At 42.2% G+C, this 14060-nt stretch overlaps 1 protein-coding gene across 3 annotated transcripts in view; it reads left to right on the forward strand.

The window, feature by feature from the left end:
- The window catches only part of ADAM12 (ADAM metallopeptidase domain 12), a 345625-nt gene that overhangs the window by 282518 nt on the left and 49047 nt on the right, over positions 1 to 14060 (forward strand). For all 3 annotated transcript variants that reach the window (XM_074959167.1, XM_074959165.1, XM_074959168.1), the window contains one exon: positions 13841 to 14018. In XM_074959167.1, the coding sequence (XP_074815268.1) occupies positions 13841 to 14018 (178 nt within the window). The remainder of the gene's footprint in view (positions 1 to 13840; positions 14019 to 14060) is intronic.

Raw genomic sequence — 14060 nt, forward strand, 5'->3', positions numbered from 1 at the left:
ACTACATTTTGTCTTGTCAATATAGTGTAAATACAGAATATAGCTCTGTTAGGAACACCTTTTCCCCTAGTGCTGTGACCCATATGAACAAATCATATAAAGACATTTCCATTTACCTTTGTCTTGGCTTTACATTTCATCAGTGGAACATTTCAATCTGCAGGGGTAAATATGCAGTGAAGTGCATGGAGAATTAAGCACACAATTTCTATTGTTAATTGGTTGATGAATGCCAAATTCCCTATGTGTCAGTGGATATTTACCCTAAAGGTTATATCCTAAGGTCACTTGAATGCTCCTTTGTTGGGCATATGCTGTATGCCCTGAATCACTTAAGGAGTTGATGTTGACTTGGATGTCTGAATCACTATAATTAAATGACAGGTTTCAGAGTAACAGCCGTGTTAGTTTCGCAAAAAGAAAAGGAGTACTTGTGGCACCTTAGAGACTAACCAATTTATTGGTTAGTCTCTAAGGTGCCACAAGTACTCTTTTTCTTTTTATAATTAAATGATGCTTAAGGCTGCATTTTTGCTACAGCTGTCATGAGAATCAGAGTCCATCATGTCTGGGAGGGATGGGACAAAAACTTCAAAAATTTGAGAGAGATGTTTGTTTTACCCGAACAATTACAGCCTGCAAAGTAGCACAAGGGTCTTTTTTTTTTCTAATGGCAAAGTATTGTCGAACTCAGTGTGCACTCACAGTAGTTTACTAATTGCAGAAATGCGAGAGTTTTCCATTTCAGCTATTTAAATGGATGGTACAGAATAAAAATGACCTCCCCTTTTTGGACAAAACTACTGAGAATACAGTGGCAAAACAACTCTGGCATCCAATAGAATTCTCAGGTTTCCCTGATCTCTTTTGCTATGGAGACTGCACTAATCTTGGTCAGTAATATCCTCTTGGCAATGGATAAACGTCCAGGTGTGAAATCCTGGCTCCATTGAAGTCAATAACAAAACTCACCTTGTCTCCAGTGAGATCAAGATTTCACCCCAGGTGTCCATACTGATCCTCTTTAGATCTATCAGCAGCATTGGATTCCTTTTGAATGCAAGGTTTTGTTGGCTCGCCTGAGGACCCTGATGGGATTGATCTCAACTGGGTTCACTCTTCTCCTCTTAAGGTACATCTGCACTGAAATGGGGAGGGTTGATTTTAGCATGTGTGGACATACCAAACTAGCTTTGATCTAACTGCTCAAGTTTGTACCCATGGTATTGGGCAGGCAGGGCTAGTCCATGCAGCCTCCCATTCTGCGCACACACAGAGAGAGAGAGAGCTCACTCTAGAGGTAAGTTGGTTGCTGCTAAGATGACCCGGTCTCGTATCTCCCACTGCTGCTCTCTTATTTTCCCCTTCTTGATCTTCTCAAAAACTGCATGAAGTCATTTGCTAGTCAAATAACGTGCCTTCTTGGGGTCTGGTTTATTAAGAGAACATTGTAGTTCAAGTGTCAACTGAAAACAAGTCTTCCTTCAACTCTACAATTTGTTCAGCCCCTGGCTGGGCTCAAGAGTTCCTTCCCAAAACCCAGGTCCTGCTGACTGGCATGTCCTCAAGCCTCTTCCTCTTAAGGCTTCTGTTCCTGTCTCTCACTGCAGGTAACTTCAACCAGGCTTTTTCACCTGCCTTGTGTTGAGATGTCCTTCCCCAGTCCTCTCTGTCCATAGATTTTCTTTAAATTCACAGCAGGTCACTCTCCTTCTCTTCATGGATGGAGCAGGTTCCCTCTTCAGGAAGTCCTGCCCCTTCCCTGTCCCCTCAGGCTATCAGATGATCAACTGATCCAAAGGCCAGGCTCAAGCCCAAAAACATCAACCAACCAGTCCTTTCTCAGGGCTGAGTTTGAAGTAGCCCTCTCTTGCATTTGGTGCTATCAGTAGAATGTACATCTCTCTCTTTTAGGGACATTTGCTCAAGCTCAACCAGAAGAAATGGGCTTGATTCAGGAATTACTTAGAGAAATACTGTGGCTTCCCTTATGCAGACTAGATGGCCATAGTAATTTCTTCTGCACTTAACCCTTGAGTCTAACTAGCAACATCAATCAATCAACATCAGTCATCCGGCATTATCTTTGAAGTTTCCTATGCTTTTCAGAACCCAGTGCTATTAGCAGTCTCTCACATGGACCCACATATGGCATCAGCAGAGCAACATTCTACAGATGCAGTTGCCACAAGCCATTTCAAAACCTCCTCTGTGATGTTGTGGGTATCATCCAGTTCACCTTTGAGTGCTTATTTGGAACACTGTGTTATGATGGGTTCAATGGTTTGGATGTTCTCACCACAGTCGCACAAAGGGGAGCCTTTGATTTTCAACTTGTGCATCAAGTAGCTGCATCTTCCAGGGTTTGTTCAGATGTAGTTCAGTGTGCTCCAAAATCTGCATGTCAGGTCAAAACCAGGAAGATGGCTTGTTGGGTCAGTAATAATGTGCTAATTTGGAATGGTAGATGAGGTTCAGACACTTTCGCCATTCCCTGGCCAGACACAGAGACATGAGCTGGTTGTGTGTGGCCCACAGTGGTTTTCGTGATTTCAGGTGTTGTTGAGGTACGTTATCCATAACCTGCCAGATGGGAAGTTCGGGGTAGTCTTTGGTATGTTTAAATTCTTGTGATGTAGCTATATCTTGATGGGTAGATGGAGGTTCGATGTTTGCTAATACAGAAACTCACGGGAGAGGTGTTGATTTTAAAGTTCCTATGATGATTCACATGGTCTGATGCAGCTGCCTGTCCACAAGTTGATTATGGCAATTTCTTGTCCACACTAGTGCACAGTACTCTGCAACTGACTACACCCAGGGCCAAGGCCAACATTCATAGGACAGAGCCATTGATTCTCAGCTTTTTTCCCACTAACTTTTGAATAATTTGACGTGAGACTTCACTTTAGAGGCTACTTTCTTGAAGTGATCATGAAAGGTCAATGTGCGGTCAAGAATGACACCGAGATATGTTAGCTTTGGGTCATAACGCACAGTTTCACCACAAAACTCGATAGAATGTACTGTGCAATTCTAATGTCAAGGTGGAAAGCAGAGACTACCGATTTGTCCAGATTTGGTCTCAGGCACCATTTCTGGAAGCACTCCTCCATCATTTTAAGGTCAAAAGTAAGGGCCACTTCAAATTCTTTAAAGCTATGGGGCTGAGTTGCATCACTGCTAACAGCTAACAAAATAAGCTTTTAGCAGTGATACTACAGTATACACATAAAGGACTGGAAACAGGGAATGAATATATTTATGTTTGGGTATAAATTTCATGAATTTATTTTGGTTTGTTGGCAATTAACTGGGTTTGGTAATCCTACTGTTTGGCGATTCTACTGTATCATCCTGGGTCCATCCCTGATCAGCCTTTCTGGGGGCTGACGTAATCAGTTAGTGATCCCCAGCTCCCTACATTCAATTTTGCCTTGGTACCCAATCTGCTCCCACTATCTGGTATTAAAAATCATTTCCATAGTCCATCAAAGGACAAAACCACATTATAAATGTATTTTTTAAAAAGTCAGAGTCCTGAAATCGTGTCATGAGCTAATGAAATTCCATCATCAGGCAATACAGACCTGGTACTTCTCTGAGATACTTGTAAGCCATTCCAGACAGGGTCCCTGTAATCTAACCAAAAAATCAGTAGGAAACAGAATGTCAGCTGTGTATTTTGAACAGCAGCATTAGTCATGTATCTTCATTCACTTATCACTTGTGGAGGATGTTCCGTTTTGTGCAACAAATTTAAACAGAGAGTAATCTAGTTTCGCTTCTTATCTACAATTTCCTCAGATGCTGGTAATCATTACAGGGCACAATGTAACTACTACCATGTTTCTCCTTACCCTAGCATCACCATTGGTCTGGCCTTTTCATCCCTTTCTCTAGTATTCGTTCCCTCTTTAATTTTTTCTGTAGTCAGCATTGGATTAACATCAAGTACTAAATAGTAAACTGTGTAACCTGAACTCTCAGCAATCTGGTAAATTTTTATTAATGTGGTAGCAGGCTAAAAGGAAACAGAGCAAATGATGAGCCAGAGGTGAATTCAAACTGATTATAGCTACTTTCCCTGGCTGTCTGGTTTCCAACAGGAAAAACAGTTGTTTAAGCACAATTCCCGTAGAGCTTTTGCAAGGCAGATAACTCCAGAATACAGTTAGAATACTGTCAAGATTGATAAATTGGTTAATATTGCTTCACCTCCGGAATACAGGAATGAAAATCACAATAGGCCTCTCAACAAGAAAAAACTTTTCTGACTGTACATTTGTCAAAGTAAAAGTAACTTCTAATAATGTTTTACTTGGCAGTTTTGTGACTGCAAAAATATTAAGCCGTGAGAGTGTATACTGTACAAAACCATAAGTGTTGTTCCTCTGCCGAAAGTATTTTTCAGAATCATCGAACCATGTTTCATTACTACTTTCTACAGGGAAGTCTTGCATTCAGCTTTCTAAATCTGCCCTTCAGAATATTTCTGGTAGTTAAATTCTCACCCTGAGTATTTCAGCAGAGGACAAATCTACCAGAGGTTCTGGCAATCCAGTCTAGGCACCTGAGGTGAATATTATTTGAATGTAGACTGGGAATCTTCAGAATTACGAGGGCCCAATTCAAATAAACCTTAAGCATTTATGTGTGAAATTTAAACATTTCGGTGAAAAGGCTTTCTTTTTTTAATCCTGGAAATTTCATTGTAACACAGCAAGCTGTTATCGCCACATAGCAATTCAATTAGCCACTAGCCTGACCTTCACAATTACATATTGGGAGTGTAAAAGCTACATTGTAAAGAACATGCCAAAAGCTATACAAGAAATCTAGGCTTGCTTTTAAACCACTGACCATGAACTATACAAGTGAGAGCTTTGATGTCATGTGTAACAATATGGCCCAATTTCGTGCTCTACTTTATTGATGCTCTAGGGATTAAAACTATAAAGGAGAGAAAAAGTAAAAAATAGGCTAGAAAATAAGTGTGAGTTGTCACACATTGGGTTTCTTTTGAAGCAAAATTCATATTTTAATACTATATAATAGAAAAAGCTCTATCCCTTTAGCCAAATCCTCTCCATTCAGCTGAAGAGGGATAGCGGAAAGATGCCTCCTATCCCCAACCACTCCTGGGATTGGTTGGCTGCTGGGTCAGTCCCCAGCAGGTTGTTCTAATTTATGCCACCTGTCAATAGCCTCAAGGGCCATTGCAGCAGCCAGGAATCAGTGGAGTGCAGGCATGCTCCAGCTATCCCCCTTTTCCCAGCCACGTCCCCTTTGCCTGTCACGGGCAGTGAGATTGTATAGGAGGGGGGCTCTGCAGAACCGCATGCTTCTCCAGCGTCCAGGTACGCCTCTTTAGGAATGCTCTACACTGCTTGAGCCACATAAAGCTGCCTTAATACCCAGCAGGATCTGGCCCCTAATCTTCAAGCTGTTTGCTTGCATTAGACTTGTGGGATCTACTTTAATTAAATGATTCTGATTTCTTTTAAAAATACATAAATGGATCCATCATTTAAATGGAAGATTGAGACATAACATCCCCCATCTGGCACTGGTCTAACTTGAGACATTTCTGTGAAAACTTGAGTTATACAAAGGCAGATGTAATGTCAATGATGAAAATCTATAGTATTTAAACACTTGTTTAGATATCAGATAAGGTTGGGTTTTACCTGCTGCTTAGTGCATGACGGCTGCTACATTCCCTGTGCTTATTTAATTCTTTACCATAAGATGCTATACAGGACACTTGGAGTCTGAGAGATGCTGTGTAATAGCAGGATAAAACTGTATTTGCTATGTTTAGACATCTCAAAGGAGGCCTTAAAAAGTTAGGTTGGAAAGATTAAAAGAACATTAATGTCTTGAAAGCTAAACCAAACCCAAGCAGATGATTGTTTTACTGAAAGGGAATGTTGTGTAGTGGGTCAGGAGTTTGCGTGTTTGGAAGCGGGTCCTCAGCCAGTTTAAGTCGTCCTAACTCCATTGAAATCAACACCCTATTGCAGTCAGCGGCACGAGGACACTTTATGCCAGCTGAGGATCTGCCCCTCGTAATCCTGAATTCTGTTTCTATCTCTGACATTGATTTTTGCTATGTGATCTTGGGCAAGTCGCTTAGGGATAGATTATTAAAGGTATTTAAGACCTAGCTTCCATTGATTTCAATAGGAGCTAGGTATCTAAATACCTTAAAAAATCTGACCCTTAGGCCTAAATTAACCTCAGGATTGTTCCTCAGCTTGTTCTCTGCAAAGGGGGTGGTGATATTTAAGCCACCTTCATAGGGCTGATGTACATTTTAATTGATTGTTTGTTTGTAAAATACTTCAGGTGCCTGCCTGAAAGGTTCTGTATAAACATTGTTAGAATAGTGGACATCAATGAGGATGGAGAGAGGGCTGGAATAAAAGCAGCATAGAGGTACTGGAATTGTGGTGAGGAAAACTGTTATGGCAATGTTCTAAAATTCCTGGAAATAAAAACACTGCAGAATATGATTCTAAGCAGTGATAGTCATAATAATCTGAATGTTCCTGTAATGGGGATTGGAGGTTTGTAAGAATAAATGGAGCACAGGAAAAAATCTGCTCAGAACAAGTGCAGCTGTTTAACGTCAAATTGCTGAAAAGGAAACCAGCTAAAGTTCAAAATGTTACAGACTAGTACATGAGTTTAAAGGCACTGGTGATTAGGAAGACAGGAAAATAAAATCACATTTTACTGAAATGAGAAGCCAGGAGAATCTGAGGCGAGATGGGGCTTGATCCTGGAAGGTGAAAAATGATTCTTTGAGATGCTGATCATCGTGTACTCACAGTGAAGTCAGTGGGAAGTAAGGGTGTTCAGCACCATTGTGGTATCTGGCAGGATCAAGCCCATAGTCATGGGGTCAAATGCCATCTTGGTATAACTCTGATGACCTCAAATAGGTGTGGAGTCAACAGAGTAACACCTGGGTTGAACTGTGCCAATTTTTTCTAGAAATGTGTGACTAATGCATACATATGCTGCCGCTCGGATACTCAAGGTGTCACATCATGGGTTGATAACTGCCTTGGTGTAACTGATCCCTTGGTTTGATCCTTCACTAGCACCTGGTGTATCTACCTGGAAGTGTCTGAGAAATATAAACTAGGTGCAGAATTAGGGAGATTATTTCTCAAATGAGGTGGCACATCAACTAGGAAAAGGTTGGGGAAGATAGAGACTTTGAATTTGGGAGGCTGTGGGTTTGATTAGAATATAACAGAATCACTAACCAATCTAACCTTTAGCAACAACCCAAGCAGGACTCTGAGACACCGCTCCTGATGGGCCATGGTGTTGGGAGTCAGGCAAGGATGAGTGAAGACTGGTCATGCTGGTGCAGCTCTTCTACCTGCCTTTCTCTCAGCAGCTTTTTCACAGCATCTCAGTCTGGGAGATTTAATAGGGACCCGAGCCGTATGGGTAACAAGAGGCAGGTCACACAAGGGAGGTTTGCTAGGAGTCTCCACTGTCTCCTTCATGATGTTCCCTGGGCAGAGCCCGTCTGTGAGAAACTAGCTACCAGGGACAATCCTCAGGAGGATGGCTTAGGAGTGCCACTGATTGAAAAGGGACTCAAGTTCTGCTGTCTGGACTGGAGCAGCCAAGCTCAGGTAGACTCAGTGGTGAAAATCTAATGATTTCTGAGGGTATGAATCAAGGTCCAGCCTGGCCCTAGAACCACCAGAACAAACTCATGATCCTGTCATTGGAACTCTTGCCTTCCTTTCCTCTTACCCACTCTTTTGGGGTGTGGTCTCCCTTATCTTTATTGTGAATGTAAATTGTATGGAGCCAGGATCTCTCAGGGAGGTCCTACAAGGCTGGTTGGCAGTGTAAAAAGGAGTAAGAATAATCATCTTCAGGTCATCATGAGCCAGGGGTTTCTTCTCCTATGCAGCATGCTATGAATTACAAGATATTTTAATAATAGTATCTCATATGGCACTTTTTAGCCATTTATTTAAAAACAGTTTACAAAGGAGGTATCATTATCCTCGTTTTACAATGGGGAAACAGAAGTATACGGAGAAGAACCAGAGTTTTCAAAGTATTTATGCGCCTAAAGATGTATATAGGCATCTAGTGTGATTTTCAAAAGCTCCTTGATTCCCTGAAGTGACTTGCCCAAGATCACCCAGCAGGCTGGTGGCAGAGCTCAGAATAAAACAGAGGTCTCCTGAGTCCCAGGCCAGTGCTCTATCCATTAGGCCATACTGCCTCTTGTGGTATTCATTGGTGTGGACAATCTGAGAGGCAGTGTGGTCTGGCGGACTGGACATGACTAGGAGTGAAGCTGTCTGGATTCTGCTCCCAGCTCTGCAACTGACCTGCTGTGTGACCTGGTATGAGTTGCTTCACCTTTTGGTTTCTCTGTCACCTTTTGTCTTTTTTATCTATTCAGACAGTAAGCTCTGTGGGGAGGGACAGTCTCTCTTATTGTATTTGTGTACAGTGCCTACCACAATATTCCTCAGCCCTGTTCTAGCAGGTCCACCCCTGAAATTGAGAGGACAAGTTAACCTCTGAGTTCATGCAAAAGACTCTTGACTGCTAGAGTGTACAGGGCAGTAGTGTGTGCTGCAGTGGTAGCATTAACAGAGGATTCTGAGTTTCTTAAAGGGCACTCTCAATGATGCCACTTCACGTAGTTAATGAAAAGAACAGGTCAACAAGGGCTAAACTTAAAAGTAGATGTATAGAAAAAGAGCTGGCATTTACATGGCTTAAATATTTGAAATAATAATGAATGGAAAATGTTCTGAATGGAACAAAACCAGGCGCTGTCACATCACTTACTACTAATGGCATCATCTTGCTAAAATGAATGCCTCATTTGTAGATGTGAACAATGGCATCTTGCTTCTGATGGGAACTAGAGCATTAATTTCATGAGACTCTGCACCCAAGTTTCAGTATTAAAGGAACATGGGTGATGTTGTTACGGAATGCTGGTAATTCAAGAAAGCTAGATGTTGTGGGCCAAACTTGTCCCTGCCGTAAGCCCACTGAAGCCAGTGGTGGTGTATCAGGGATGATTTTGGTGCTATGGGTGTATATCTTCAGCAGGCATGTTTGAATTGAAATTATCCATGGTGGGTAAAATTTACCCTTATGCAGAAAATCTGTGTACCATTTACATGCCACTTAGGATCTCAAAATAAGTTGGACTCAAGTAGTGCTTAAACTGGCCTTGTGCTGGGCCTCTGCACAGCGGTGAAATAAGATATATAAGAAACATATAATGATAGTGGCTTCAGTGATGGATAATGAGCTATATGGTGTATTTTACTAGCGGTAGGTCAATAACCTGAATCTGCCACAGGACGGTAGTTATGAAAGCTGTTACCTTCTGAAAGTTCTTTAGTGGCCTCTGTGAAATGAGCTGATGGTCTGAAGTGAATTCCTACAAAGGGAGGGCCTGCGATACCATACAAGCTGTCACCACCCCCATTTGGCACCTGTGTTGAAAGTTTCAGGAGACAGATAAAGGACTGCATGGAAGGTGGAGACCAAACTACCTTCTCATGTCTAGAAGTGGTTGCTCTAGGTCAGGTTTGAAGCATTTTGGCAGAGCGGTGTGAGGAAGCTTGCTGTATCTGTTCTCTGGAGGACTTCAGTCCACATGATGACTACCCCACCAACTTTCACAAGCTCTAAATTTGTTTAAACTGATAACATGCCTAATGCTGTTGACATATGATAGTTATTGCTCCATCCCCCCCTCCCCGCCAAGTAGCTCATGGTGCTGCTGAAACAGCATAAAAATAACAGAGCCAAAACATCATAGCCTAAAAGCAGAAATATCAAATGATATGACTGTCATGTGGGGAGGTAACATCAAAGAAATGGGAAAAATCTTTACATCAGAATGTCAGTGATGTCAGAGACCAGTCCTGCTTCCACAGAAAATTTCCAGTGGCTTCAGTGGATGTAGGATCCTCCCCTTCATGGGTGAATTCACTTTTCAAATGCTCTGTTTCCAGTTGCTGTGCTTTTCTCATTGTTTGTTTATTTTTGGATTGCTTGGTTGAAGAACAATTATTTTCAAAAAGTTAGTCTTTTCTTTCGTAAATAACACGTGCTCTACTGATGTCAGCTGAGGAAATCAGTGTCAAGAGCAGGAAAAGCCAGAAGATGAATGGGCCTCTTACTTAAAAATAGGAAACAGCTTGAAGTTACTTTTGGGGGGTGGCGGGGGGGAAAAGAAATCTCATTCAATAACAATGACATTATTGTGTCCTTGGTACAGAATAAGGGTTCTGTTCTCCCAGTGGTGGACACATGCACCTTCCATTCATATGAACAATTCTGGGCATTCATAAAGGGAAAGATATAACCCTAAATATTCAGAATTTTGACCAGCATGCTGCTGTAGCAAATTTACTGAGCTGTTGAAACTGTTTACAAAAACAGCAGAGAAGGAAATAAAATGTATTATCTATGTTCCCACAACAAATTTTGACTGAACATATATGTCTTTATGTCTCTCTTCACGTTGGTGGGTTTCAAATAAACCCTTACCAAAAAACTGCAGGATCAAGTATTCAGATATTCACAGCTTGAGGCAAGAATCATGCCTAGTTAAATCATAGAATCCTAGAATATTACGGTTGGAAGGGACCTCAGGAGGTCATCTAGTCCAACCCCCTGCTCAAAGCAGGACCAATCCCCAACTAAATCATCCCAGCCAGGGCTTTGTCAAGCCTGACCTTAAAAATATCTAAGGAAGGAGATTCCACCACCTCCCTAGGTAACGCATTCCAGTGTTTCACCACCCTCCTAGTGACAAACGTTTTCCTAACATCCAACCTAAACCTCCCCCACTGCAACTTAAGACCATTACTCCTCGTTCTGTCATCTGCTACCACTGAGAACAGTCTAGAGCCATCCTCTTTGGAACCCCCTTTCAGGTAGTTGAAAGCAGCTATCAAATCTCCCCTCATTCTTCTCTTCCGCAGACTAAACAATCCCAGTTCCCTCAGCCTCTCCTCATAAGTCATGTGTTCCAGCCCCCTAATCATTTTTGTTGCCCTCCGCTGGACGTTTTCCAATTTTTCCACGACCTTCTTGTAGTGTGGGGCCCAAAACTGGACACAGTACTCCAGATGAGGCCTCACCAATGTCGAATAGAGGGGAACAATCACGTCCCTTGATCTGCTGGCAATGTCCCTACTTATACATCCCAAAATGCCATGGGCCTTCTTGGCAACAAGGGCACACTGTTGACTCATATCTAGCTTCTCGTCCACTGTAACCCCTAGGTCCTTTTCTGCAGAACTGCTGCCGAGCCATTCGGTCCCTAGTCTGTAGCGGTGCATGGGATTCTTCCGTCCTAAGTGCAGGACTCTGCACTTGTCCTTGTTGAACCTCATCAGATTTCTTTTGGCCCAATCCTCTAATTTGTCTAGGTCCCTCTGTATCCTATCCCTATCCTCCAGCGTATCTACCTCTCCTCCCAGTTTAGTGTCATCTGCAAACTTGCTGAGGCTGCAATCCACACCATCCTCCAGATCATTTATGAAGATATTGAACAAAACCGGCCCGAGGACCGACCGTTGGGGCACTCCACTTGAGACCGGCTGCCAACTAGACATGGTCCATACAGAATCTGCGAATCATGCATATGTATGATGCTTGCATTTATGCCAGAATTTGAAAATGCTGTATGTCTGCCTACCTGTTCGCATTCACATACACAGAATGTTCTGTGCAACTTTTTCCCACCAAACCAAGAGTTGTCAGGAATCACGAATTGAGAGAGCTGTGTGTGGCTCAAAAGCTTGTCTCTCTCACAAACAGAAGTCAGTCCAATAAAAGATATTACCTCACCCACCTTGTTTCTCTAATATCCTGGGACCCACAAGGCTACAACTACACTGCATACAATCAAGAGTCCACAGTTATGCTAATCTCCCCTGGTTCTATACAAGGGTGGGTAGGAAGGTTTCCCAATTTCCCTTCATTTCCTTCCCCATTATCCCCAGATCCCTTCCCTGTTTCCCCTAAGAGCCCAAGGCTTCTGAAAAGTAGCCTGACTCCTCTCTCATGCTCCTCTGAACATTGATAGTTTCTCTTCAGCACTGTCATCCTACTAAACATTAACATTTTCCAGAAACCAATTCCTTAAGTGAAGATTCCTGTTAGCTTATTAGAGTCATGTTTCAGTGAACCACAGCATTGTTTAGTTTAGCAAGTCAAGCCCCATAAGTGTTCGGTGAAAATTATTTTCTTCTTCAGAAGCACATCTGCATCCTGTGCTAGAGAGCTGATTATTTTATTTCAGAAGAATCTGTGAAAAGGTAATTTTAAATAGGAGCAAATTAATTCTTTGTATAAGGTACTCTCCACCTTACTGTAAGATCCTAATTAACCTTTCTAAATCAACATAGGAACTTAAACCTCCATTACATTTACAACTGTTGCAGTCTGGGGTTTTTTTTTAACTAGAAAGGATCCTTTCTCTGCTGTCTCTGGGCATGGTCTCACAGGCTCTGAGAACACTTTCTACTCTCCATTATTAGAAATAACAATTGATTCATTAAATTCTGTAAATCAACAGCATAGGACTTTCATTTATTATCTTATTTGCCTGTTAAGATTATACCCTGTTCTTAATAATATGTGACTGATAGAAAGCATTTAGGGAACAAAGCCCAGTCATCATCAGTCTGGCTTCCTGTGCTGCCATGATGTTGAATTACTGCCTGACTGCAGAGTGGTGGTGAATAGTGTCCAAAGTCTTCAGGGAAATAAGACAGCTTGCATGTTATTTGCCAGCTGGTTGCAATCCAGATCTAATGTAACCATACACGTCCCAGTGGAGAAAGGGAGCTTTGGCATTCTTTACAGGGTGATAGCATGATTTCCACAGTAATGTACCAGTGACCAGATCCAAGTACCACTGAAGTCAGTGGGCCTCAGGGGCCTGGGCCTGTTCTCTTTGAATCAAGTGAAAACATCCATTGACAACAGTGGGTGCAGACTTGAATCCTCTGCAGTAAAAGCACAGAGCATTGCAGAGCATGTCTGTAGACTTGGTGCTAACACCCTTTGAGCATCTTAAAAAGGAAATCAAAATATTCATGCCCATGACCAGTAATCAGGGGAGTCAAATTCTGCTTTTGCACCAGTGTAAATCCATAATATGGGTGGCTTCAGTATTTACTTTGGATCCATCCTGGTATAAAATGAGAACAGAATTTGCCTTAGATCCATGGTCCCTAGGCCTTGACTTCAAGGCGAGTTTTGCTTGCGTGGGGATTGCAGGAGTGGGCTTGGTATTTAAATAACTTGGTATTTTTCTCACTTGATTTCCCTAAGAAAACCATGAGTCCACCAAGATGAAGGCAAAGGGGCCTACAACTTCTCTCTAATAAAATGTGGTAACTTTAAAATGAGAGTGAAATCTATAATTTTGGGCCAAATTTTCAAAGCGGCCTTAAACTAGCTCCTAAGGCCCTGCCGACGATTCTGCACTTGTGGACGGTGCAGGATGGCCTAAACTAGCACTCACAATTTTGCATGCATAATCAGCTATGTAGACATCCAGCTCCTGATTTGCAGGCACAAGTCTTGTTTGCATCCATAAGTTAGGTGGTTAAGCATGGAAATTCTCTTGGAAATAATTGAGTCTGGTCTCAAAATGTTTCTTGGGATGGTTCAACCTACAATGAATTCTGTGTGGAATGGTGAATAATGGAAAGCCTGGTGCTTGTTTGTGCATAGAGGTACAGGGGGGTCATCTGAAAATGCTAATCTTCCTCTTTTTCAATCTTTTTCTCTCTCCCAGCTATCCATTCCCCATGATGTTCAGCAGCTGCAGTAAAAAGGACCTGGAAAACAGCCTGGAAAAAGGAGTGGGGATGTGTCTCTTTAACCTGCCTGAAGTTAAGGAATCATTTGGTGGACGGAAGTGTGGGAATGGCTATGTGGAAGATGGAGAGGAGTGTGACTGTGGGGAACCCGAAGTAAGGCTGTCTCTCTCTCTGTCTCTTAGAATTACTGCTTTT

Source organism: Natator depressus, chromosome 7 (assembly GCF_965152275.1).
Source record: "Natator depressus isolate rNatDep1 chromosome 7, rNatDep2.hap1, whole genome shotgun sequence".
Lineage (NCBI taxonomy): Eukaryota > Metazoa > Chordata > Testudines > Cheloniidae > Natator > Natator depressus.